This window comes from Spea bombifrons, chromosome 12, assembly GCF_027358695.1.
Source record: "Spea bombifrons isolate aSpeBom1 chromosome 12, aSpeBom1.2.pri, whole genome shotgun sequence".
In the NCBI taxonomy this organism is placed as follows: Eukaryota; Metazoa; Chordata; class Amphibia; order Anura; family Pelobatidae; genus Spea; species Spea bombifrons.
In genome coordinates this window covers 3712153-3734925 of record NC_071098.1, presented here as the reverse complement: position 1 = coordinate 3734925, position 22773 = coordinate 3712153, and the positions used below count along the sequence as shown (strand labels likewise).

General features: G+C 46.4%; 1 protein-coding gene across 11 annotated transcripts in view; it reads left to right on the top strand.

The window, feature by feature from the left end:
* Positions 1–22773, top strand: part of KIF1B (kinesin family member 1B) — a 60033-nt gene that overhangs the window by 13762 nt on the left and 23498 nt on the right. For 3 of the 11 annotated variants that reach the window (XM_053452001.1, XM_053451994.1, XM_053451997.1), the window contains exons 3-21: positions 10518–10594; positions 11136–11315; positions 11429–11494; positions 12550–12728; positions 13155–13266; positions 13484–13561; positions 13803–13868; positions 14467–14484; positions 14642–14717; positions 14803–14881; positions 15304–15446; positions 16028–16063; positions 17690–17934; positions 19247–19326; positions 19461–19536; positions 21518–21597; positions 21683–21789; positions 21898–21981; positions 22147–22327. In XM_053452001.1, coding sequence (XP_053307976.1) covers positions 10518–10594; positions 11136–11315; positions 11429–11494; positions 12550–12728; positions 13155–13266; positions 13484–13561; positions 13803–13868; positions 14467–14484; positions 14642–14717; positions 14803–14881; positions 15304–15446; positions 16028–16063; positions 17690–17934; positions 19247–19326; positions 19461–19536; positions 21518–21597; positions 21683–21789; positions 21898–21981; positions 22147–22327 — 1963 coding nt within the window. The remainder of the gene's footprint in view (positions 1–10517; positions 10595–11135; positions 11316–11428; positions 11495–12549; positions 12729–13154; positions 13267–13483; positions 13562–13802; positions 13869–14466; positions 14485–14641; positions 14718–14802; positions 14882–15303; positions 15447–16027; positions 16064–17689; positions 17935–19246; positions 19327–19460; positions 19537–21517; positions 21598–21682; positions 21790–21897; positions 21982–22146; positions 22328–22773) is intronic. The other 8 variants (XM_053452002.1, XM_053451998.1, XM_053452000.1 and 5 more) reach the window with 4 other exon arrangements.

The window sequence follows — 22773 nt, the reverse complement described above, 5'->3', positions numbered from 1 at the left end:
TCCTCGCTACGTAACCCGACTCGTTATTGTTTAAGCAGAACACGTATGAAGCCTGGCGGCAGGTCTTGCACACGAGGAGGAACATGCATGTAAAGAAAACCCGTTGGTCTGGGCTTTTTTTGAGTAGCAGGACATTGATTAGAAAGACTGAGGGTTTCGTCAGGTTTGTAGAGAGTCGCTACGATATTTTGGACCCGACTGTCGTGATAAACAAGAAAGAGGTAGAGAAAATGTAGGTGACCACTTAGGAGTCACCTCCACCACGGTCACCTACTCTCATGTATGAGATCCTGAAAATGATGGGCCTGAAGGAACGGCTTTGAGAACTTGTGATACATAGTGACCCAGTCCTATAAAAGAATAAACGCTAGTCTGTGAAAACAAGGAAATGTAGCACATGACATCATAACTCTTGGGTTTCTTCTGATGAAGTCATTGGTGTGAAACGCCTCGGCGAATGTTTTTATGAGTTCCCAAAGTCAACAGCCAGGCTTGGAATGCACTTGGCACGTGGCTCCACCACAGATACAAGAGCTGCGGGGTCCTCCAAACACTTACAAACATTTTACGTGAGCCGTGGGGGGTCATTAATTTAACAGGAGAAGACCCCGTAACGGGCTTTTCATTGACTGCCCTCCTGTACCGGCTGTCGCTGGAGTCAGGGAAGAGTTTTCGCCGGTGGAAGTTGGTCCTTCACGTGGATTACTCCTTCCTTTTCCTTTTGCCCTCTGCCTGCTGACCGGGACAAAATCAGTCGTAATAAATTCATCTTCCTAACAATTTCCCGATGTAGAAAGGATTAGGAGATGAATGTATAGGAGGTAGGATGCGTGTTTTCAATGGATAGGCCACCTACAACCCTTAATCTGTGTATTATTAAAAATACCTATAATTTATCGGTGCCGTTTAGAGAAATCTGCATTTTTTTATTAAATTGAAACCATGAAGCAGATATTTTTCCGTATGTGCGAGATCATCCCACTCCTTCTGATGATCCCCGCAAACCACGTTCAGAGCCCCGGACCTGCAGGCTTTATTTACAGCATCCTACAGGACATATGGCTCAGCCTCTACGGGGGATCCGCGCATGCATAACAACATGTTAAAGGGGGACACCGATCCATCTTTTATTACTAATATCAGATAAAAACGAGTTTCCAAAGATATGGCACTATTTTCTTTTTTTTTTTAAACGTAGTTTTATCCCCATAATATAACATTTTCAGGGCTAGGGGTTATTACTGTATACAGCGCTGGGGGAGGGGTTATATTACTGTATACAGCGCTGGGGGGGTATATTACTGTATACAGCGCTGGGGAAGGGGTTATATTACTGTATACAGCGCTGGGGGAGGGGTTATATTACTGCATACAGCGCTGGGGGAGGGGTTATATTACTGTATACAGCGCCGGGGGTAATGCAGAAGGAGATAAATATTTATATAGCACCCAACGTGTCCGTCTCTCGCAGAGCGAGTTGAAATGATATCTGCTCTGGATCCCTGTGGAGTGGAAGATTGTGGATAATTCTCTCTCTCCTGCGCGGCCTCAGCGAGGATCCTCTAATATTCCAATCAAAGCAATCAATAGCACTAAGCAGAGGGAACGGCCATTCCGAGAAGGAACGCCGGCGTTTTGTTCTGTTGCGGTTTTAATAATGGCCATAGTGAGCGCATGCATTCTCCGGGGCTCGGCGCTGTTAATCGGCTTCCGTCTGCTTTTCTGTGTTCAGGATGTTTTTTAGTTGAATCCCTGAAACCATCGGCTCATCATCACACAACCTTATTACCCACGGCGTGAACAGAGCAATCTAAAGCCGTAAGCGAGGACAACGCCGTCCGAGAATCTACGCTATCGCCCCGGTCTTTCCTTAACCTTTAAATAGTGGATTGTCTGCTGCTATAGCAACAAAACATTGTATCCAACGGTGCTTCCTTGTTTATATGTCAGTTTTTTTTTTGTTTTGTTTTTTTTTACCACCAGTCCTGGGCAGATTCTCAGGGTCACACGGTCTGGAGCAGAGTCCTCCTTATTCTACTTTGACATACCTCCCAACTGTCCTGCTTTGCCCGGAACAGTCCTGATTTTGCCACTGTCCCATCGAGCGCTACCACTGTGCATTAATGCATAGTGTGCATGCGCAGAATCATGCGCGGTAGCGCTGCCAGTTTGAGTGACACCCTACCTCCCAAGCACGGCTCCCCGGGGAGAAGTTGGGAGATACGTAGTGTGCTATTCTCACAGCTGATATTACTGCTTGAGCACAGGTGACCTCAATGAGAACATCACATGCACCATTATAAGAAGTCACTATTGTAGGCGAACCTTCATGATGATCTAGTAGAAGATGTTCGACGAGCCTTGGGGGCAGTTTAGGTATCCTGCCCCGATACGGCATGACTATAGGCTAAAATTCATCAGACTTTATAATTGGGGCAGAAATGTAGATGAAAAATGATTTTTTTTTTGAAAGATGGTATTCCTGGTAAACTAAATATTCACAATAGGTGGAAAAGCCGCGGCGACCCCCGTTTCTCTCTGGGTCTGATGTGCCTGCGCGTGTGGCTGCTGTCCCCCCTAGACGGGCTCGTCGGGGCACTTTATCCACCCGAGTCATTGGGGACAGCTGCTTGTTGGCGTGGCAACGGTTTTAGAATTCTATTTGCATTCCGTAAATATGTAAAATGCTGTTGAGGATTACCGGGGAAGCTGCCTGTTCCGTATTTACGTTGCGGTGAGGAACTCTGCCCCTCGCCGGCTGCCAAGGGAGCAAAAAAAACATTTTACTGATTTTAGGCATTTTAATAGTTTCCCCAAAAACAAGAAAAACGGACCTTAAAGCGAATCTTTAGCTTTTCCCGAACCCCCTGTTACTCTTCAGCGGCTCATCCAATGGCGATATCTATTTATTGGGACCAGTCCTGTATTATTGTCTGCTAATACCCTAAGCCTGACCCTGGGCAATGCCCCCCAGCCACCGTCTTTACTGCTGAGGTATGACATCATATCGCAGAGCGCTGAGGTTTTTCACGTGACAACTTGTTGAATTATGTGACCTCTGACCCGTTTTTATTCCCTTCCATTGATCGCATTGTGAGTCTCGCCTGCTCAGCTGCAGTGTTTGTGTTTTAAATGTCCGGGATAATCCAGCATCCCCCAACCGCCCGCAGTGCCACCGATAATCCGGCTGCTGGAAAGCTTTACGACGCTACTGGGTTGGAGGGGCTTCAGGGCTCCTCTGCCGGGTTACAGGGGCTTCAGGACTCCTCTGCCGGGTTGGAGGGGCTTCAGGACTCCTCTGCCGGGTTGGAGGGGCTTCAGGGCTCCTCTGCCGGGTTGGAGGGGCTTCAGGGCTCCTCTGCCGGGTTACAGGGGCTTCAGGGCTCCTCTGCCGGGTTGGAGCGGCTTCAGGGCTCCTCTGCCGGGTTACAGGGGCTTCAGGGCTCCTCTGCCGGGTTGGAGGGGCTTCAGGGCTCCTCTGCCGGGTTACAGGGGCTTCAGGGCTCCTCTGCCGGGTTGGAGGGGCTTTAGGGCTCCTCTGCCGGGTTACAGGGGCTTCAGGGCTCCTCTGCCAGGTTGGAGTGGGAATTTATGTACAGCGTACAAAATCCCTTTGGCACTCATATGGTTAAATCATCCCTGCTATATGAAATCATTCGTTTGCCAGTTAAAAATCATCATGTCATTTTTCTTCCGTGGCCTTTTAGTTTTTAACCACTTAACCCGGACTTGGGGCACAAATAGGTAAAATGTTTCACAGATGAGTCACTGTTTCTGCAGAAATCAGTATTTTTCACCTTCTGGTGGAGTTTTGTCGACCCCCCCCTCCCCCTTTTCCTTAGTTAATGGTTAGATGGATTACTTGGGCAGAGTAACCTTCAGCAAAGTGCATCCATTATTGACTGGGGAGATACATCGCAGTATGTGTGTGTGTATGAATGCGTGCGTGTGCATGTGTGTTACGTATGTGTGTGTGTGTGTGTATGTACAATATGTATATGTGTGTGTGTGTAATGTATGTCTGTGTGTATGTACCGTATGTCTGTGTGTATGCGTCTGTGTGTGTAATGTATGTATGTCTGTTTGTGTGTGTGTGTATGTATGTGTGTATGTATATGTGTGTGTGTATGTGAATGCTGTGTATTTCATACTAGAATACAGGACAGTTCCTATTGGCTGCGGGTCCAATAAGGCTATGTTTCCATTGGCTACAGTGATACCATAGTTACCAAAGTACCTCTCATAGCCATCAGTGGAAAGAGGGACTGGGCAAACTAAACAGGGCCATTCTGCACTCACTGAACACGGGCTGTTTTGCTGTTTCTCGGTAGGCATGTCTCAGGGGCCACACGGCCATAGGAAGCGTGAAGAATGCAAGTAAAGACCCTTTTATCTCTTTTGCATTGTTCTCCACCAATGGCTGCAGGAAGAGTCAGTGTGTGCACGTATAATGTCTGCCCCCCCCACCACCAACTGCGGCGCTTGTATTTATAGCAACTGAATCCTCCGGAACAGCCAGAGAGGGGGATTGTTCTAGCAGTTTCTGCCGCTCTCAGTGCATTCCTCTGCCTCGGATGCCGCATCGGGCTGACTCCTCCTGCTTCTTCCATCAGATCCCCAGAACCCCGCACTTTGGCTTCACTTTCTGGCGTTTTGTAGAGAGGAGGTTATTTATTCTGCAGGGGGGGTGGCAGGGCATTAAGAAGAATGAGAAAGTATAGGAATTAAGACGCTGTCTGTATCGCTAAACATGCGCGGCCTTTAGCAGATTAGCTTTGAAGCTTTCTGAAGTAGAATAAATGTGCATTAGCTTCGAAGCTTTCTATCTACTACCCTCCATTGTACCTTCAGAATCCGCACAGAGCGGTGTTTGTTTGGAATGTAACCAAAATATTATTAATTATTATTATTTTATTTATATAGCAGCAACAATTCCCGCAGCGCTTCGTACAGTCTGTACATTCAAAGGATCTGACAAAACTAGTACCGACAGACCAATACGACCCCATACTTTATGTACAGAGGGCCCGGCTCGCAAGAGCTTACAATCTAGAGTATTATATATCACATGACTGCATATAATGGAGGTGTGATTTCTGCAGAGAATATAATTTGACTCCCCATTTAATGAACTCGTTGTCCTCGGATTCTTCTTGTTTATTAGTCGGTGAGAAAAATGTTAAACATTTAGAACCGAGGTACAAATTCTCTTCTCCGCAGCCTGGGGCTGCTGGTAAACCCCGCAAACCTCTGATCCTCCAAAAAGCGGAGCCCGAGCCTTCTAAGAATATTTCTATTTACACCACCGTTCAAACGATTGCGGTCACTCAGCTGTTTCTATGGCAAACAAGGAAATTGTTGTGACATAATTACAAAAGGGGTTTCTAACCATCAGTTAGCCATTGTGATAAAGGGCCGTTGGAACACAGGAGTGATGGGAGTGATAAAGGCCTATTGGAAGACAGGAGTGATGGGAGTGATAAAGGCCCATTGTAAGACAGGAGTGATGGGAGTGATAAAGGGCCATTGGAACACAGGAGTGATGGGAGCGATAAAGGGCCATTGGAAGACAGGAGTGATGGGAGTGATAAAGGCCCATTGTAAGACAGGAGTGATGGGAGTGATAAAGGCCCATTGGAAGACAGGAGTGATGGGAGTGATAAAGGGCCATTGTAAGACAGGAGTGATGGGAGTGATAAAGGGCCATTGGAACCCAGGAGTGATGGGAGCGATAAAGGGCCATTGGAACACAGGGGTGATGGGAGTGATAAAGGGTCTCTGTACGCCTATGAAGAGATTCCATTAAAAAATCGTCAGTTTCCAGCTACAATAGTCATTTACAAGATTAACCCCGTCTGTGCTGGATTTCTGATGGTGCATCAGAACATTATTTTAATGCTGGTGAAGCCTTATCGGCGGGTAACCGTCGTGCTTGTGCCTCATCGCAGATGCTAAAATAATCATAGCTATTTCTATAGTTTCCAAATACTTGGGGGCAATTATATCTACAAGCACCCCCCACACACACTGGAAATGACGTATGTGTTCTGAATACCTTGTATAACGTCTTCTCCCTGATCGTCGCAGCTATGATGGCTTCTAAGCCGCCGTGGCTCTCCCTGGTATTAAATCAAGGCCCCGCGCTTGTTGATGGAGCGGTATCTTTCCAAGGGTTTTGTGCGTCATCAGCGATATCCCCAGGGATCCGATCCTCGCTTCACCTGCCATCAAAATCTCATCCAACTTCAAACGCTGTCCCGGTTTCCCGCAGCCCGGCGCTCTCTTAATCTCCGCTAATTAGCCAAAGTCTTGCCTGGATCTACGCATCGGGGTTGATGTCTGCGGCACAAAAAATCTACAAGTGGAACCTTTATGGAAAGAAGGCTTTAATTCGTATTATTCCAAGCAGCACCTGCCTGTAAGGTGCTTATCTGATCGTTCCCTGGTGATTCGCCCCGTGTGCCACAGCCTGCCAGCTTCAGAAAAGAAAAATAAACCTTTATATACATCAGACACGTCGCTTCCTATTATAAAAGGTGTAAGAATTGTTACATTATTCCAGGGATACATTTACAAAAGTATTACAATATTTCTCTAAATATAATTTACACGCCTGTCCTGCATATTAGCGGTGGGGGGGGGGTTGTAGCACAGACATAGTGTGGGGGGTCCTTCTTCGCAGGACAAGCCGCTTTGTACCCTGTTTCTCAGCTGGGATTATAATTAATCCTCTTTGCTGGTAATTTATACGAATCGGTTGGTGGCTCACCGGTATTTTCATTTCTATTTATTTGACGCGGTGTTATTAGGTTTATTGTAGCGCTGTATTTGGAGCTTTTCTGGGTTATTATTTAAACAAAAGATGTAGCCATTTTTGTCAAGGAATTTATCGGAGTAACACACAGCGAGACTTGGCACGGGGAGTTTGGTTACCCCGGGGTCTCCGGGAGCAGTGGGACTCGGGGTCTCCGGGAGCAGTGGGACTCGGGGTCTCCGGGAGCAGTGGGACTCAGGGTCTCCGGGAGCAGGAGGACTCGGGGTCTCCGGGAGCAGCGGGACTCGGGGTCTCCGGGAGCAGCGGGACTCGGGGTCTCCGGGAGCAGTGGGACTCGGGGTCTCCGGGAGCAGAGGGACTCGGGGTTTCTGGGAGCAGTGGGACTCGGGGTCTCTGGGAGCAGTGGGACTCAGGGTCTCCGGGAGCAGTGGGACTTGGGGTCTCCGGGAGCAGTGGGACACGGGGTCTCCGGAAGCAGTGGGACTCGGGGTCTCTGGGAGCAGTGGGACTTGGGGTCTCCGGGAGCAGTGGGACTCAGGGTCTCCGGGAGCAGTGGGACTCGGGGTCTCCAGCAATTATTATATTATATTATTATTATTTTTTGCAAAGGTTTTTTTTGTGTGTTTTTTTTTGGCCACAAAATAAAGTTTATCTCTAAAACTGAGGGAGCTTTTAGCTAAATATGTATAAACACTGATCAGCGCTGCTATGCAAACAATACAAGCACTTTCACAGTTACACATTCCCCGTGTCATCTCGCACATAACTAACATGCCAAGCCTGCTCTGCCCCGGCGTTTTGACCCCTTCTGCAAACAGCTAACAAAATATTTCATCGCTTTGCCGGTTATTGCAAATCGGAAAGCCTTACTTTACCTCTTTCACGGCTTCTACGCAACACCTGCGTATCGTTTGCCCTCCTCTCTGGCAGACAAAGGGTTAGGGGACTCTACCTGGGTCAGTTAGCCAGCCTTTCTTACTGCCCTTTACCCCCCCACCTACCCTACCAGAGTTTGCCCTGCGTGACCTCCGGAGTTAGATCGCACGCTTTTGTTTAACCCTCTAAACACCAGGGTGGGTTGAAGCCATTGAGCGGACGCAGCGAGTCGGGTTTAGTCGCCCAGTCCCGTGGTATCAGCCGGCGATGCCGTTAAATGCGCAGCCCCTCTCGCTGCCGCTGAGAACTTAATTACAGCCGAGGTGGCAGCGTCAGGAAAGTTTCAGCCCTTGTTTGCAAACAGAGTTTTTAATTACAGCCCAACTAATAAAGAAGCTGCTGAAGCGGACGCCGCCGGATGCGAGTCTTTTCTGCATCCCGTGTTTTTTTTTCTGTGGCTCCGTGCCGTGAGAACTTAAACGCCACGGCCGGGAGCGCCACGGATCTCGGACACTTTCTGGATCAGGACAAGGCAACCGCTAGCACTTTTCATTGTGCTTGACTTGAATCCTAGCATCCTCAGGCGTCCCCTGACAACTCAGGGTCTTCAGGGCTAGGCTGCTGATTTTCAGGGCGATTTTCATTGCTGCCCTGCATGATGCATATATATATCTATCATATGCTTGCATGTGTGCCGTTAAAGGGGTCGTGACAGCGTCATGTAACGTGTAGAAGGCAGATTCATTTGTCTGCAGCGGGAAGCGTGAATCACCCGTGTCAGTCTAAGCGTTGCGCGCAGGTGTTTAATAGTTTAGCTTTCTGTGGCCGTCACCGGGTGTCCGAGTGAATCAGATGTCAGTGGAAGGCATAAGGTCTCGGCGGGCGGTGTGTGATGGGGAAGCGTGGCGCACCTCGGACATTTAAAACAGAAGTGAGTCACCGCGATTCTAATCCCCTTCCAACCCGGCTCCTCGCAGCTGCTGCCGCCATCTCCACGAGAGGAAAGATTGTTCTCTGCAAAAACGTTGCCTGGTGACTGCGTTCCAAAACGGAGCCTGCAACAGCCTATTTATATCACACGTGTGCCACAGCGCGCTTCTCCACTTTGACGTGCCACGGCGCGCTTCTCCACTTTGCCGTGCCACAGTGCGCTTCTCCACTTTGTCATGCCACGGCGCGCTTCTCCACTTTGTCGTGCCACGGTGCGCTTCTCCACTTTGTCGTGCCACGGCGCGCTTCTCCACTTTGTTGTGCCAAGGACGCGCTTCTCCACTTTGTCGTGCCACGGCGCGCTTCTCCACTTCTAAGGGTCCTTGTCTGTTTTACTCCAATATTTGTTATCAGTGATCAAGAGGTGTCCTCTTCTGTGGATGTAGCGTGGCTCGTCCACGGTTGGATTATGACCCCTTGATCTCAAACAGAAATATGACCTACACTGTACAGAATAAACCCAGAAAAGGGGGATATGTTATTAACAAATATTTGCATAGAGGGAGAGGTCTACCTCGCTGGTAACACCCGTCCTGTGTCCCCTTGGACCCCTCTTAAAAACCGCTCCATTCTCTCCGTATATTGGGGTAATCTATCATATTGTTGCCCTGTCTGAGTCTCTTGGAGGCGGCAGGTAAGTCTGTAACGCAGCGCTGTTAGCTCCTGGGGCAGTATTGCGGGGGGGGGTAAAGCGGGCAGTTAAATTGGATTTGGTTCTCTCGTATCGTCTTTCTGACTCTATTGCTGCATCATTTATTATTTCCAAAGAAGCCGTATTAAAAGCACCGAGGAAAGTGAATAATGACCTTACTTGAAGCCTGATATATGGCAGCCGCACGCTGCTGACCTGCACCGACTCACAAACAGCATCTCCCCTGCGTCTTCCCGTCAGCTGCCTCTCGCATTGATTGTTTGAGTGATGGCAGACGGCCGTCTAAACCTGCCTGTCGGTGGGTGAGGGTTAGAGCCATCTAACTGGAAACAGGACGGATCATCCTGCGGTATCACCATTCAGGGCCAGTACTGGGGGTGACCGTCTCGAGCACATATTTCTAATTAAAATCTTGAAACGACAAGGAAACGGTACATTATGGATGTTTCACGCTGCGCCTTCGCAGTTAGCGTTTAATGCTCACGTTTTAAGGGAGCGTATGATGCCCCCTGGTGGCGGGGAAGAAAAGTCACGTAAAAAGTACAAAAATTCTTCAGCATGCGCTGCATAGTCTCCCGAGACTCTGGGCGAAATGAAGCGTTATTGGGGGTCCAGTAATAATTTCCTCCGATGAAAAGGTCAGGGTGGTGATTACATTATAAAAAGTCTCACCCTGCCTACAAATGCCACCGGCATGCCGTGGGTTAACCCCTATAGTACCAGTGTTATTTAGTGCATTGGTGAGCGTCTGAAACAGTTAATGCTAACCAGACTTCAGCTGGTATTTCCCGGGAATTGTAAGGGTGCAGCCGAGACACTCGGCACATACTGGGGTTTTGGAAAGCCTTCCAGCTGTCTGTCCGTCTCGCTCTTCGTCTCGCCGTCACTCCGCTGCAGACATGGCACAGATTTGAACCAATTCCTTGTTTTTTATGTATTTTTACATAATAAATAAATTAGCTACATTATTTTTCCAGCACTAAAAACCAATTTCCTCACCGCTGGCCCAATTCTCTTTGATCTCTTTGCAGATGTCTTATGATGTTTATAATAATAATAATAATATAATACGGCTTATAATGTTTATAATAATATAATACGGCTTATAATGTTTATAATAATAGTATTATTTTTTATGCATATCCTGTTTATTCTAATGCCTTCTTCTATACTCCGCACAGCAGCTTTGAGTGACATCTCTTCTGTTTTCTCCTTGCCTCGCAGGTATTATTAATCCAAAGAATCCTAAGGAACCAGCCAAAAGTTTTAGCTTTGACTACTCTTACTGGTCACACACCTCGGTAAGCGTCCCCGGGGGAGGATTTTATGGGTTAACGTCTACCGCTTGCGGCTTAGCGTCATGAGAACTGTCGCCTGCGGCAGCTGAAGGACTGGAGGTTGCCTTTCCATGGAAATTCTGGCCGGAGCATGAATTCATTTTGATTCAGTGAATCTCTGAACCCCGTTTATTATATCAGATAGGTCTGCGGGGTTCCGTCTGTTAGTTAATAGATAGGTAAAGCTCTACACCGTGCTCTTGATATGAATACTTGGGCTACCGTGACAAATACAGACGGGCAGCGGCGGGTTTTCCACGCCTGTTATTGCATGTAGGAGCCTTAAAGTATGTTCTATTTCTTTTTATTTAAGCAACAAAGTATCATTCCCATAGATCCACCCCAAACGCTGTATAGATACAATTAAAGAATATTATTGAGCTGCTCCAGGATGAGGTGCCCTCCCCAACCCCATCACTGTCCAGGCTTTTTGGGGTTTTTTTTGTATCCAAAAGCTCAATTTATCAGAATTTTTTCCATGCATGTCTTATTTCTATCTATGCAGCCGGATGACCCGAGCTTCGCGTCCCAGAATCGCGTCTACAATGATATCGGGAAGGAGATGTTGGAACATGCCTTTGAAGGCTACAACGTGTGCATTTTTGCCTATGGGCAGACAGGAGCTGGGAAATCCTACACCATGATGGGAAAACAAGAGGAGTCCCAGGCTGGCATCATCCCTCAGGTACCGGCGCGACGGGACGGGCGCCATGGGAGTTATCACCCAACACAAACCTGCAGATATTGCCGAGATGCTGTTACCTCCCGCTTACCTCTCTCTCTGTCTCCTTTCTTCAGCTCTGCGAGGATCTATTTGAGAAAATAAATGATAATCATAACGATGAAGTTTCCTTCTCTGTCGAGGTGAGTTCCGAAGATTAATCCGGTGTTTTGTGTTCCTTGCATGAAGTCCGTGACCTGCAGTGTTTGAGTCCACGCACAATTAAGCGAATAAACCACAATATTTTAGTTTCTGAATGATCACAATCTGCGTGTGGAATGTTCATATATTTTAGGTGTATTTTGGGTGTATTTTAGGTGTATCTATTTTGATTGCGATTGTAACAGAGTAGCTTATCTAGTTAGCGGCCGGTGACGTATTTATCTTTATTTACCACTAAGGTAAATAAATGGCGTCGTATCTTGGTCTCCTATTCTGTGTCTTATAGAGGCAAAGCCTCCATAGTGTAGATAGACTGGTTGGGGAGATCAGCGTAACTTGCCCATTCGGCACGGCACACCGGGGACCTGTCGCCCGAGAGGCAGAGGGACTGCCACCCCTTGGCCCTGCCACCCTGGAATAGCGTTGCCTCTAGTAATACACAAGAGTTATGGAAGGTCGGGCAGGCTGTGGGCATTGGAGTTAAGGTTTTGTTGGCAGTGTGTCAGATTCTCGGTGCATTAAGCCCAAATGGCAGCATCCGTCGCTGGCCCTGCGCGGAGCCCGGGTAATCGCAGGTTGCCTACATTATTGATGTGAAGTTAATGCTGCCGTGAGTTTTTTTTTTATTGGGTACTATTATAAAGCTTTTAAAGAAAGATAAACCTCTTAAACTCTATAAATACATCTCGCCAGATCACTGGATACATTACGATGGGCATGGCCCCAAGAACTTCACAATAATCGCGATACATTTGGCCCCGTAATGCAGAGGCATTCGTTACTGGATGCAGCGGAGCGAAGTTTAAGGTCTAGAGGATCCCGGCTCACATTCTCTTTTAATATGAAAGTGAATAATTCATGATTTCCTTTTAACATTTTAAAGCCGTGTTTTTCCTGAGAGCCAAGCCGCGTGTTCCCCGGGATATGAAGAAATATTCAAAAGCAAGTCTTCGCTGCCGAGCCTTTGAGCAACGGCCTCGGTATATGTTACCGACATAGTGACGCCTTGTTCATCTATATCATTCTTTCTCTGCAGGTCAGCTATATGGAAATATACTGTGAGCGCGTCAGGGATCTGCTGAACCCTAAAAACAAAGGAAACCTCCGTGTGAGAGAGCACCCGCTCCTCGGCCCCTATGTTGAAGACTTGTCCAAGTTAGCAGTCACTTCGTACACGGATATTGCCGACCTGATGGATGCCGGCAACAAGGCCAGGTAAGAGTTTAGTGAGGAACTGATTCTCTGGGGGGGCCTGCTGATCGACAAGGACAAAGTTTGGGCTCACTTAGAAATCACTCCCATCACTCCTGTGTTCCAGTGGCCCTTTATCACTCCCATCACTCCTGGGTTCCAATGGCTCTTTATCACTCCCATCACTCCTGTGTTCCAATGGCCCTTTATCACTCCCATCACTCCTGGGTTTTAATGGCCCTTTATCACTCCCATCACTCCTGGGTTTTAATGGCACGTTTTGTTTGCTGATCCAAGTTTAGGTGAAAACCCTTTTGCCAGAAATTTCCTTTCATGCTGCTGTAAAGTTCAGGAAATATTGGGGGAATTCATAAGCAATTAAATATTTTAGGTGCAGGATGGAGATTTGGAATCTAATTTTCTTAAAGTTTTTACCATATTCCTCCTCAGAACCGTGGCCGCCACAAACATGAATGAGACCAGTAGCCGCTCCCACGCCGTATTCACCATCGTCTTCACCCAAAAGAGACTTGACATCGAAACCGATCTCTCCACCGAAAAGGTAAGAGAAACAAATCGTAATAACCTAAGAGAATACCGAGTCTGTAGCCGAAGCCGATTCCTTTTACTGGGCCGAAAAAAGATGTAAAGTTATATTGGCTTTCGGGACCTTGGGGGGTCTCTTCATCAGATAGAAAGCTCATGTAACTTCACATTTAAAGTCCAGTTATATAGTATTTGTGTCACCACATCGAAATAATCCTCTTTCTCCTTCCTAGGTCAGCAAAATCAGCTTGGTAGACTTGGCAGGCAGCGAGAGAGCCGATTCCACAGGCGCGAAGGGAACCCGATTAAAAGTGAGTGCTTGTGGGGTGATCAGGGTGCATGGTAACGGTCCGGCAACCGGCAGACTGCAGAGCCGCATGCGGATAAGTAATAATGTATAGGTTTTTAACAATAAGCGGCGTCCGCCAGGACTCCTTGCGCCGGGAGTACTATGTGCGTATCCAAAGAAGCCTTTATTTCCGGCAGCCATGAAGTTATTGTATGTTTTCCATGCAACCTACTAATTCAGTTATATGTTGCCTGTATTTTTAGGAAGGAGCCAACATCAACAAGTCCCTGACCACTCTGGGGAAAGTCATTTCGGCTCTTGCAGAGGTGGTGAGTCTCGCACACAGTCCTTACGCGCTAACAACGATGATGCCGTTACTTTTAATCGTCTTTGTACCTTGTCTTAATCCACGTAATGGTGCTCAGAGCACACCTATAGCTCTGATAAATCGGGACCTTTTTTTTTTTGCATGTACCAGTGTGATGTCATCACACTTACCTATTACCAGTATGACATTGTATACTAATTCACTGTCCAATGAGGTCACATGAATGACATCACATGTGGGGACTGGAGAAATCACTGTCCATAAGTTACTATAAGCTTGGTGGCCCACTATATATATATATATATATATATATATAGTTATTTATTTATAATATACATATTGTTCTGCTCATGCCTTTCTAGTGACAGTTTAAACGGACGACCCATTTATATGGAGTATCCAGATTGCTGTGAGATGCGGCCCCCATTTATCTTCTTTATGGATCCAAAACCTTTATATTTGCAAGGATTGTCTCCTTTTTTTGGCTAGTTTTTTAGCATTCCCTCAAGTAAAGCATTCCCCACTTTCCTTTCAAGCAGAGAACTTGGTAACATATTGTGTGTTTATTCCTCCCCATCTCTTTCATGCTTTCATATTAGGACAACTGCCCCAGTAAGGTATGCTTTGCTCCAGAACGTTGCATGGTTTAGCAGAGCCGTGAGTGTAATTGTATGAACTCGGATATGTATTTTTTACGTCGTTTTATTCCTAGATAAGGTCGTAGCTCCGTTGTTTTTGTGCATGCGCTGATTTTCTATTGTTTGTGTTTTTTAGAGCAAAAAGAAGAAAAAGACCGACTTCATTCCCTATCGGGACTCTGTGTTAACTTGGCTGCTCCGTGAAAACCTGGGTGAGTGCGGCTCACGTTCTGTTTGTAGCGGCGGGTTCCCAGGGGTCCGAGGCAAAGAGTCTAATGTCTGGGTTTTTTGGCGCAGGTGGAAATTCCCGGACCGCGATGGTTGCAGCTCTGAGCCCAGCAGATATAAACTATGATGAAACACTAAGTACCTTAAGGTAAAACCTGAACCGGCTGCGTTTAATACAGCGTAAAGGAAAAGGCGGGGTATTAACACAGTTTCCACCGCTGAAGCTCATCATCGAGATGTTAATGAAGCCCGTATTTAAAGGGGCTGTTATGGCACGTTATAGGTTAATAATCCTTGGCAGGTCTCGCAGTCTTATTTTTTCCTCTGATGGTTTAATCTCATAAAAAAAAAAACTACAAGAAAACATTTAAAGCCTTTTCAGTTTCTATGGCAACAACCTGTCAGCGAATGGATGCAGCTTTTTGGTCCTAAATGTAACAGTTATCATGCGTTATTGTTCCACTCTCGATCACTCTTCGTCTCCACGTAGTCCGCGTATAAAGCAGATCGTAGAGAATGTTGTCTTGTCCGCCTTGTGAAATTATTTTGGGGTCTTTTGTCTCTGTGCAGATACGCTGATCGCGCTAAACAGATCAAGTGTAATGCTATTATCAACGAAGACCCCAACGCCAAACTGGTGCGCGAGCTGAAGGATGAAGTCACTCGTCTGAAGGATCTCCTGCGCGCTCAGGGCTTGGGCGACATTATTGACAGTGAGTAGAACCTGGCGTTATGGGGTCCGCCAAAAAAATCTTGAAGCCTAACGTTTCTTTATTCCTGAACTCTCAGTCAGTGGGCTCTCTCGGCCCCTTACCGTACGTCACAGTTTCATTGGGGGCTTCGCCGGTCTGCGTGATCAGGAGGACACACGGAGACCTCGTTGGTGTGGCTCAAAACAAAGAACATGGCCGAGGCGCGTAGTCCTGGCCTCCACTGCCTCGTTCAGTCCGTAGTTTACGTGCGCTCATCTCAGTCTGGTTTTAAGATAGGGAGCAGTTTCTTAGTGTTACAGTCGTACATGATTAACCCTTTTGGGACCAGGACGATTATTTACCCCCCAGCCTTCCATATGAGGTGTAAGTGGCAATAATATTAAACAGAGACTGGGTCCTCTAATCATTAAGGTGTCTAGCGAGCACAGGTCTTCTTTTAAGTCCTACGAACAGCGTAACGGTGCATGTGGATTTACTAAAGTCACTGCTCTTTCTATGAACACCTAGAAGAGGCTTCTTTTGAGGCATCCGCCTGCCAAAATATTGACCTCCCGTCTTGTTTCCCTTCCGCCTGCGTTCAGTTGATACTATTGAGGACAATTACCCTGGACTCAAATGTGTGTATAACGTAATTTTTCATCGGTCTTGCTTTACGGCCCGGCTGGCGGCTTCGTACTGGAATCTGCATGTCCGCAGAGTCTGCAGGAAACCTCAGACAGAAGTAGCCGATATCGGAGTAATCTGTAATAGATTAATAATGCTTGGCACCGCCCACAATGCCCAGACTCTTATAAAAACCTCAGTTATCCTTCTGTAACAGATGGCGTCGCTGGGTCGATGTGTCTATATGAGCATTTTAAGTGGTCGTTACCCCTGCCTGGGGCAGTTACCGTTTAAGTTACTGCAGGCCCAATTAGCTCGTACCCCCCTTTAATACAGCGTGGGCAATAATCTGTCTGAGATCTCCTGGCAGTGGATCAGCCCCACCGGGTGCTCTCGGTGCTTTGAGGGGGTCCTTTTGCTGTAAGTTTGACAAACCCCCCAACTCTGCATGCGCTGCCTAAGGTTCCTTTGCAAGCAGCGGTGTTATGTTTATGACAGCAAGGCAATCTTATCATTTTGGATTTGTAAATCGTACCAATTAGATATCCTCAGTCTGCCTGAACCCCGCGCTGCCAATTATATGCTTGAATTATTATTATTATTATTAATTTATTTCTAAGAAAATTATATCCACAAGCTAAACGAGCATCGATTAACGTTCATATCCCCCCCCCGCTTCTTTCTAATATGCCCGGGTGCAATAATGCGATGTTATATGAGACAGGATAATATTCTGGTATTATATTTATTAAAATTAGATTGCTCGGCCATATTATTTTACTTTTGTAGCAGATATTAAGTGCAGTTTTTAACTTAATAAATTGATATTATTAGTATTTTATTTTTTTCAAGTCCAGGACTGGACACTCTACCCATTTTGTGATATTCTTTAAACTTCTTTTTGGGGGATATAATTTCCTTGAAATAATTCAGAGTGTAATTGCTGATCTTAACAACATTTTTTTTTTATCTTTTATTGTTTCCTTTTCTAACATGCATTTTTTTTTATAATTAACCACTTATTTAATATGACATCAGCCGTATTTAACGTATAGAATTATATTAAACTGTTTTTTTCTTTTTAATTTGGAACTACGCAAAAAGTTGTGCCGTGAACCAAAAATAAATGTGAAAGCGATTGTATAATTCTTACTTAAAGCGGACCTGTCACTTTCCGTGGATCAGAACAATTATTCCTCGTTATTAAGTTACTCCCCCCCTGTGAAGTTGCTGGTTATTGATGATTGGTTCAGACAACCTTGGTCAGGGTGGGTGGGAGGAAGAGATCTTTGGGAAAAGAAACTGATCACGATAATGGTGGTTTAACAAAAACAAAACAAAATGTACCACCTGCGGGTAAATCTGATTGGTTATGACATCATGAAAGTGACGGCTCCCCTTTAAGGTTATCGCTGAGGTCACGGAACGCGTAACAATGTAACATTTGCTCCAGTTGTTTCCTGCGCTGTCCTCCCGCTCGCCTCTTTACTTGTCCCTTTTTCTTGCCGCTGTACGTGAGCCTCCGTCTTGCTGTACGCAGCGTATAAGTAAGGCTTCCCGTCCCGTCTCTCACTGCCTTTTTTCCTTCTCTCTCTCCTTGTCGTCTTTCTCGGCTTCCCATGTTTTTCTCCTGTATTTAGCTCTCCCGTCTGTGGCCTGCCTTCCTCTCTCAGATGTGAATGATAACCAGAACCTTAAGAATAAATACTTATTAGCGAATGACAACCAACGCCCTGGCAATTTCTCTACAGCCTCCATGAGCTCCCTTGCCTCTTCCCCATCTTCATGTTCACTCAGTAGTCAAGTGGGCTTGACGTCTGTGACCAGCATACAGGAGAGGATCATGTCCACGCCGGGAGGAGAGGAGGCTATAGAGCGTCTTAAGGTGAGCAAAGGGTTACACGACGATGCCAGCTAAACCCGGCAGTTTGCTGCTTCCGAAAATGTTATTGCCCCCTAAGGACAGAGCACAATTTTTGATCTGTATGAAAGTTGGTAAAAGTTGCATCTCGGCGAAAGATTCCTCTAAATTCAGTAAAAATGCTATTAACTGTTTGAGTGCAGCGGCACACACTTACATGGAGTCAGTTATTTCTAAGGGGGGGTTGGGATAAGATAGAAACCAAGGAAGTCTTTTAGCAAACTCAGATTGTTAACTTTAGCTCCAAATCACTAAAGATCTTTCCAGCGCAGAGTCCATTGTCAGCGATACACAATAACAAAAAGTACACCCGCAGGTTCTGTCTGTGGACTCCCATAGGGCAGCTTTGTGTGCAACAAGAAAAATGTTATCAATGTACCTATCACACGTCAGCACCCATAACTGCTTGGCTTTGAGTTTTTCGCATAGGAATGTGATGTAATTGTGAAAAAACAATGATGTCATTGAGTTTATGAAAAGATACCGCAGACAGGGGGTAAAACCTCGGAGAGCACCGGGAAGGAGGATCCTGAGAGCCACTTCCCCTCCTCCAAAGCCGCACACTCCGGTGGTACAAGACAAGCGGCTTTTCAGCCCAACTCGGAACAGTTCTTCCATTGTGCTGCATATAAGCTGCCCTGGATGCTGCTCGTTGCATTCATACGCAGGGGGACAAAGAGAGACATGGAATGGACAAAGAGAGACCTGTTCTCGCCCATCGGGTTCTCTGCATGGCTGGATCACAACCACCGCAGTACCAGAGGCAGACAGGGGCATTATGCATAGAAAGCGGGCAGATTCTGTTAATGGGATTCTGCACCTTTGTAAAACATGTGTACACCTGTTGTGGTCTTTATGGTAAATAAAGAGGGTTCATCCAGCTTTTGAGGGCATCTGGCCTGAGGACTACTGTCCACCTGAAGGGCCACCCCGCTGAAACGGTTACACAAAGACAGCGTGTTATTTTTAAGAAAGGATACAGGTTTTATTGGGTTCAGTCTTTTAATTTCCTCAGTCCTGGACACTCATTACCACTGTATGCACGCTGGGTTTAATTCTAGGAAACCTGACACAAAAAAATACATGGGTGCAAAATGTTTGATCTACACAGAGGCTAACCAATGGGCCCATAGGCTTCACAATTTCTGCCAAGCCCTATGGGATGCAAACTGATTTCTCCATTTGGACAGAAAACGGGTTCCTTGTTCCTTAATAACCACCATTTTCTATATAGTTCTGAAAGTCATCGCTCACGGCTTTATTTTTTACTTTCCAGGAATCCGAGAAGATCATTGCTGAGCTGAATGAAACTTGGGAAGAGAAACTTAGGAAAACAGAAGCCATCCGCATGGAGAGGTGAGGGGGGTGTTGGGCGGCACGCTGGGTCTGTATTAATGACGTTCCCGTCCCCTTCTGTGCAGTTTGTTCTCTGGGTTGACATGATGAAGCTGGGATAATAAACCCCGCTCCCCTTTTCCATTTTTTTCCAGGGAAGCCTTGCTCGCTGAAATGGGAGTTGCCATTCGGGAAGATGGCGGCACTCTGGGGGTATTCTCACCCAAAAAGGTATCGTGTCAGTTTCCTGCATTCCGGGAGCCTAGAACGTTGCGCGTGTCACCCCGTTACATTTCTTATCTTAACATTAAAGAGATAAACGTTCCCCGTCCTCCTGTTTGTCTTTATGTCCAGCAATACATCATCGATCGGTAGTTTATATGCCGCTGATCACTTCATGATTCATGCCGCGTGACATTGGCATGGCCCCCACTTCCACCAAAGTGAGATTTCATGCCGGATCCCTGCATTCTCTACAGATTGTCTGTTTTTCCTCCCCACAATGCTGAGTGCCTTATGTGATGTGGTTTCTCACTGCTGATTTGCCCCCAGATACCCTCCATGCGTTTTGATGAATTTTTTGATGCACTTTCTACAGATCAGGTCTGTTCGCGAAGCAGATTCATGAGCCGCGGCCGACACAATCGATTTTCCTTACCGTTACAGAGCCGCGAAACTTAGATACAAAGTATTTTCTCGTGATTCCTCGTTACTTGCAATGTCAAGCGTGGACTCTTGAAATTGCAAGCTTTTTTAATCTCCCTATCCTCCTGCCCACCTAAAACGTGAAAGGAGGGTGTTCATTAGAGGGGCTTCCATCAGATGTGGCCCCTTATCCAGCCTCAGACTCGTTCTAGAAGATCCTAATTAGATTCCCCAATTCAGTTCTCTTACTAAACACCTCTACAGGATCAGCCGGGAAAAAGTCATCTGCCGAGCGGAATCTCTTCCATCAGCAGAAGAGGCAGATGATAGCGAGTACCGTTCAAGTCGAGGGCTATTTTTATGCCAAAGACGTTTTAAAATAACTTCTACGAAGTGAGCGAAGTTATTTTTGAAGTTTTACGGCTCCGTAACTGTAAGACATTTCCTTTTGTATCCCCTTTCGGCGTCGGGTATACTTTGGGTTCTTGTCAGCGAAGGGCGAAGCGTTTGTGCCATTAGAGAATATATTATTGTATAGAGCAAGCCGGGCCACTCATGAATCACTGCTTTGTGTAAGGTCGTTTAGCTTCGTGTTGTCTATCCTTGGCCTAAGCAATAAATATTCTGGATTCTAGAATGCTAGATGCGTAGTGCAGCTAATCGGGTCCGTTATACACGGAAAGTCTAGCCCTGCACCCCCTGTGATGATAATTTGTGTTCTTTGTGTAGCGTAGACTGTATGACCGTATTATTAGCCTAGTTTCCCTGAAAAGAGCGGCGTTGGGGATTTTTTGACCTGGCAGGCTATATACGTATATTTATCCACTCAATTATTTCTTTTTCTAGTATGTTAAAATACAGGTAGAGGTGAGCCGGTCTATACGCCACTGAAAAAATCATTTACAAGAGGCACCTGTAATTATAAAGTCATTATTATCAGCGGTTTATATCGAAAGCCTAAATCTGTTCCTACCTGCCCCTTATATATCCGAGGGCCACGTGTCCCCCCAGCGAGTGGCTCCTGTGTGTGTTGGTGCCATGCGTGGATGCCGTTTATTTGCAAAGATCAGGTTGACCGCCCCGTACACATTCTGTTTCCTTCTGTTTTTCACTTCTCCATCTTGTTCCTCTTTGTTTTCGCTCTTTTCGCTGTTTGCTGACTGTTGTCACCCAGGTTTTGTCACCTAGTCCTTGTGATCTCTTTGCGGATTCTTATGGGGTCTTTTCCCCGAAGAAGGTTTGTTGGCTGCAGCGTTGCGCTCTTAGAGTAGACATTGCAGATAGTATGTGGGGTCCGGGGCGCGCTTCATCCAGTAGTCTGTGATTGACTCCTTTCCACGTAGAGCTGTTGAGGTTCCTTGTAGGCACAGAATACATTTGATATAACCTTTAATACTGGGGTTGCCACCTCAAAAATGGCGGGAGGGGCTTGATGTGTTCTCTTGGGGCATAATGATGCGTTACAATGGGGTATCTACCCAACCACCCACGAGGTCATGGAGAATATACATGAATATGTAATGTATGTAAAAAAAACCTCTACTAATTGCTTGTCTCATTCTTACAGACGCCTCACCTTGTTAACCTTAATGAAGATCCCTTGATGTCCGAGTGCCTTCTGTATTACATTAAAGATGGGATTACCAGGTAAGGGCTGAAAAGAGTACAAACGCCTCTCCTTTCCCTGTATATATATATGTGGGGTCCTTAGCTGTCCCCTTTCTCTGCTTAGGGTGGGACAGGCTGATGCCGAGAGTCGTCAAGACATCGTTCTGAGCGGAGCTCACATAAGAGAGGAGCACTGCGTCTTCCGTAGCGAAAGGAACCCCAATGGAGAAGGTGAGTCCCCGGACCGGTGGGAATTGTAGTTCATTGACGGTCAAAGCTGCCATCAGGACTTTAAATCTGGAATTTGGATGTAAGAAGCCGCCTCTGTGTGTCTTTCAGTAATCGTTACCCTAGAACCTTGTGAGAGGTCCGAGACGTACGTGAATGGGAAGAGGGTGGTCTTGCCTGTTCAACTACGCTCTGGTAAGTAAAATGGCGGCGGACGACCTGTTTTAAGATGTTATTGATGAAGGCCAACAGAGATTGGTACAATTTAGATGCTTCCTCTCGCCATGTAATGTATGTATTTGTTTGCATTCTATACGTTATTCTCCTTCTGACATTAAATATTGTGTTTACTCCTTCCAGGAAATCGTATAATTATGGGGAAGAACCACGTCTTCCGCTTCAACCACCCTGAGCAGGCCCGTGCGGAGCGCGAGAAGACCCCATCGGCAGAAACGCCGTCAGAACCAGTGGACTGGACCTTTGCTCAGCGCGAGCTCCTGGAGAAACAAGGCATCGATATGAAACACGAAATGGAAAAAAGGTAACGGGAAGGAACTTTAGGAACCCGGCTTCCAAACCTTCGGATACATCGTAGAAACGGTGTTATTTCCGCCACGAGGAGGACTTAGTAAAAGAACAATGGATCACAGAACAAACGATTGTCACGCACAATGCCCGCCTTTCTGCATTCCAGATGACCAATTAGGGACCCCTTTGTATGTGTAGGTGTGGTTAGAGGCGTGGCAGGGCTTTTTAAGTGACATGTTGAGATCTATAACTAATACATTTAGAAGAATAAAAATTAACGAGTTAATTAAAAAAGCCTTTTCCTGCTGTTTCTATACACATTATCGGGGCTTTTAGGGCTGTGATACCCTCCTACCCAGCAGACATTCTGAGCGCCTACAAAACAGGGGCATCAGGGCATAATAGAGGGGCACAGGGGAGGAAAGAGGACCAGAGGCGTTTGAAGGGATTGACCGTCCT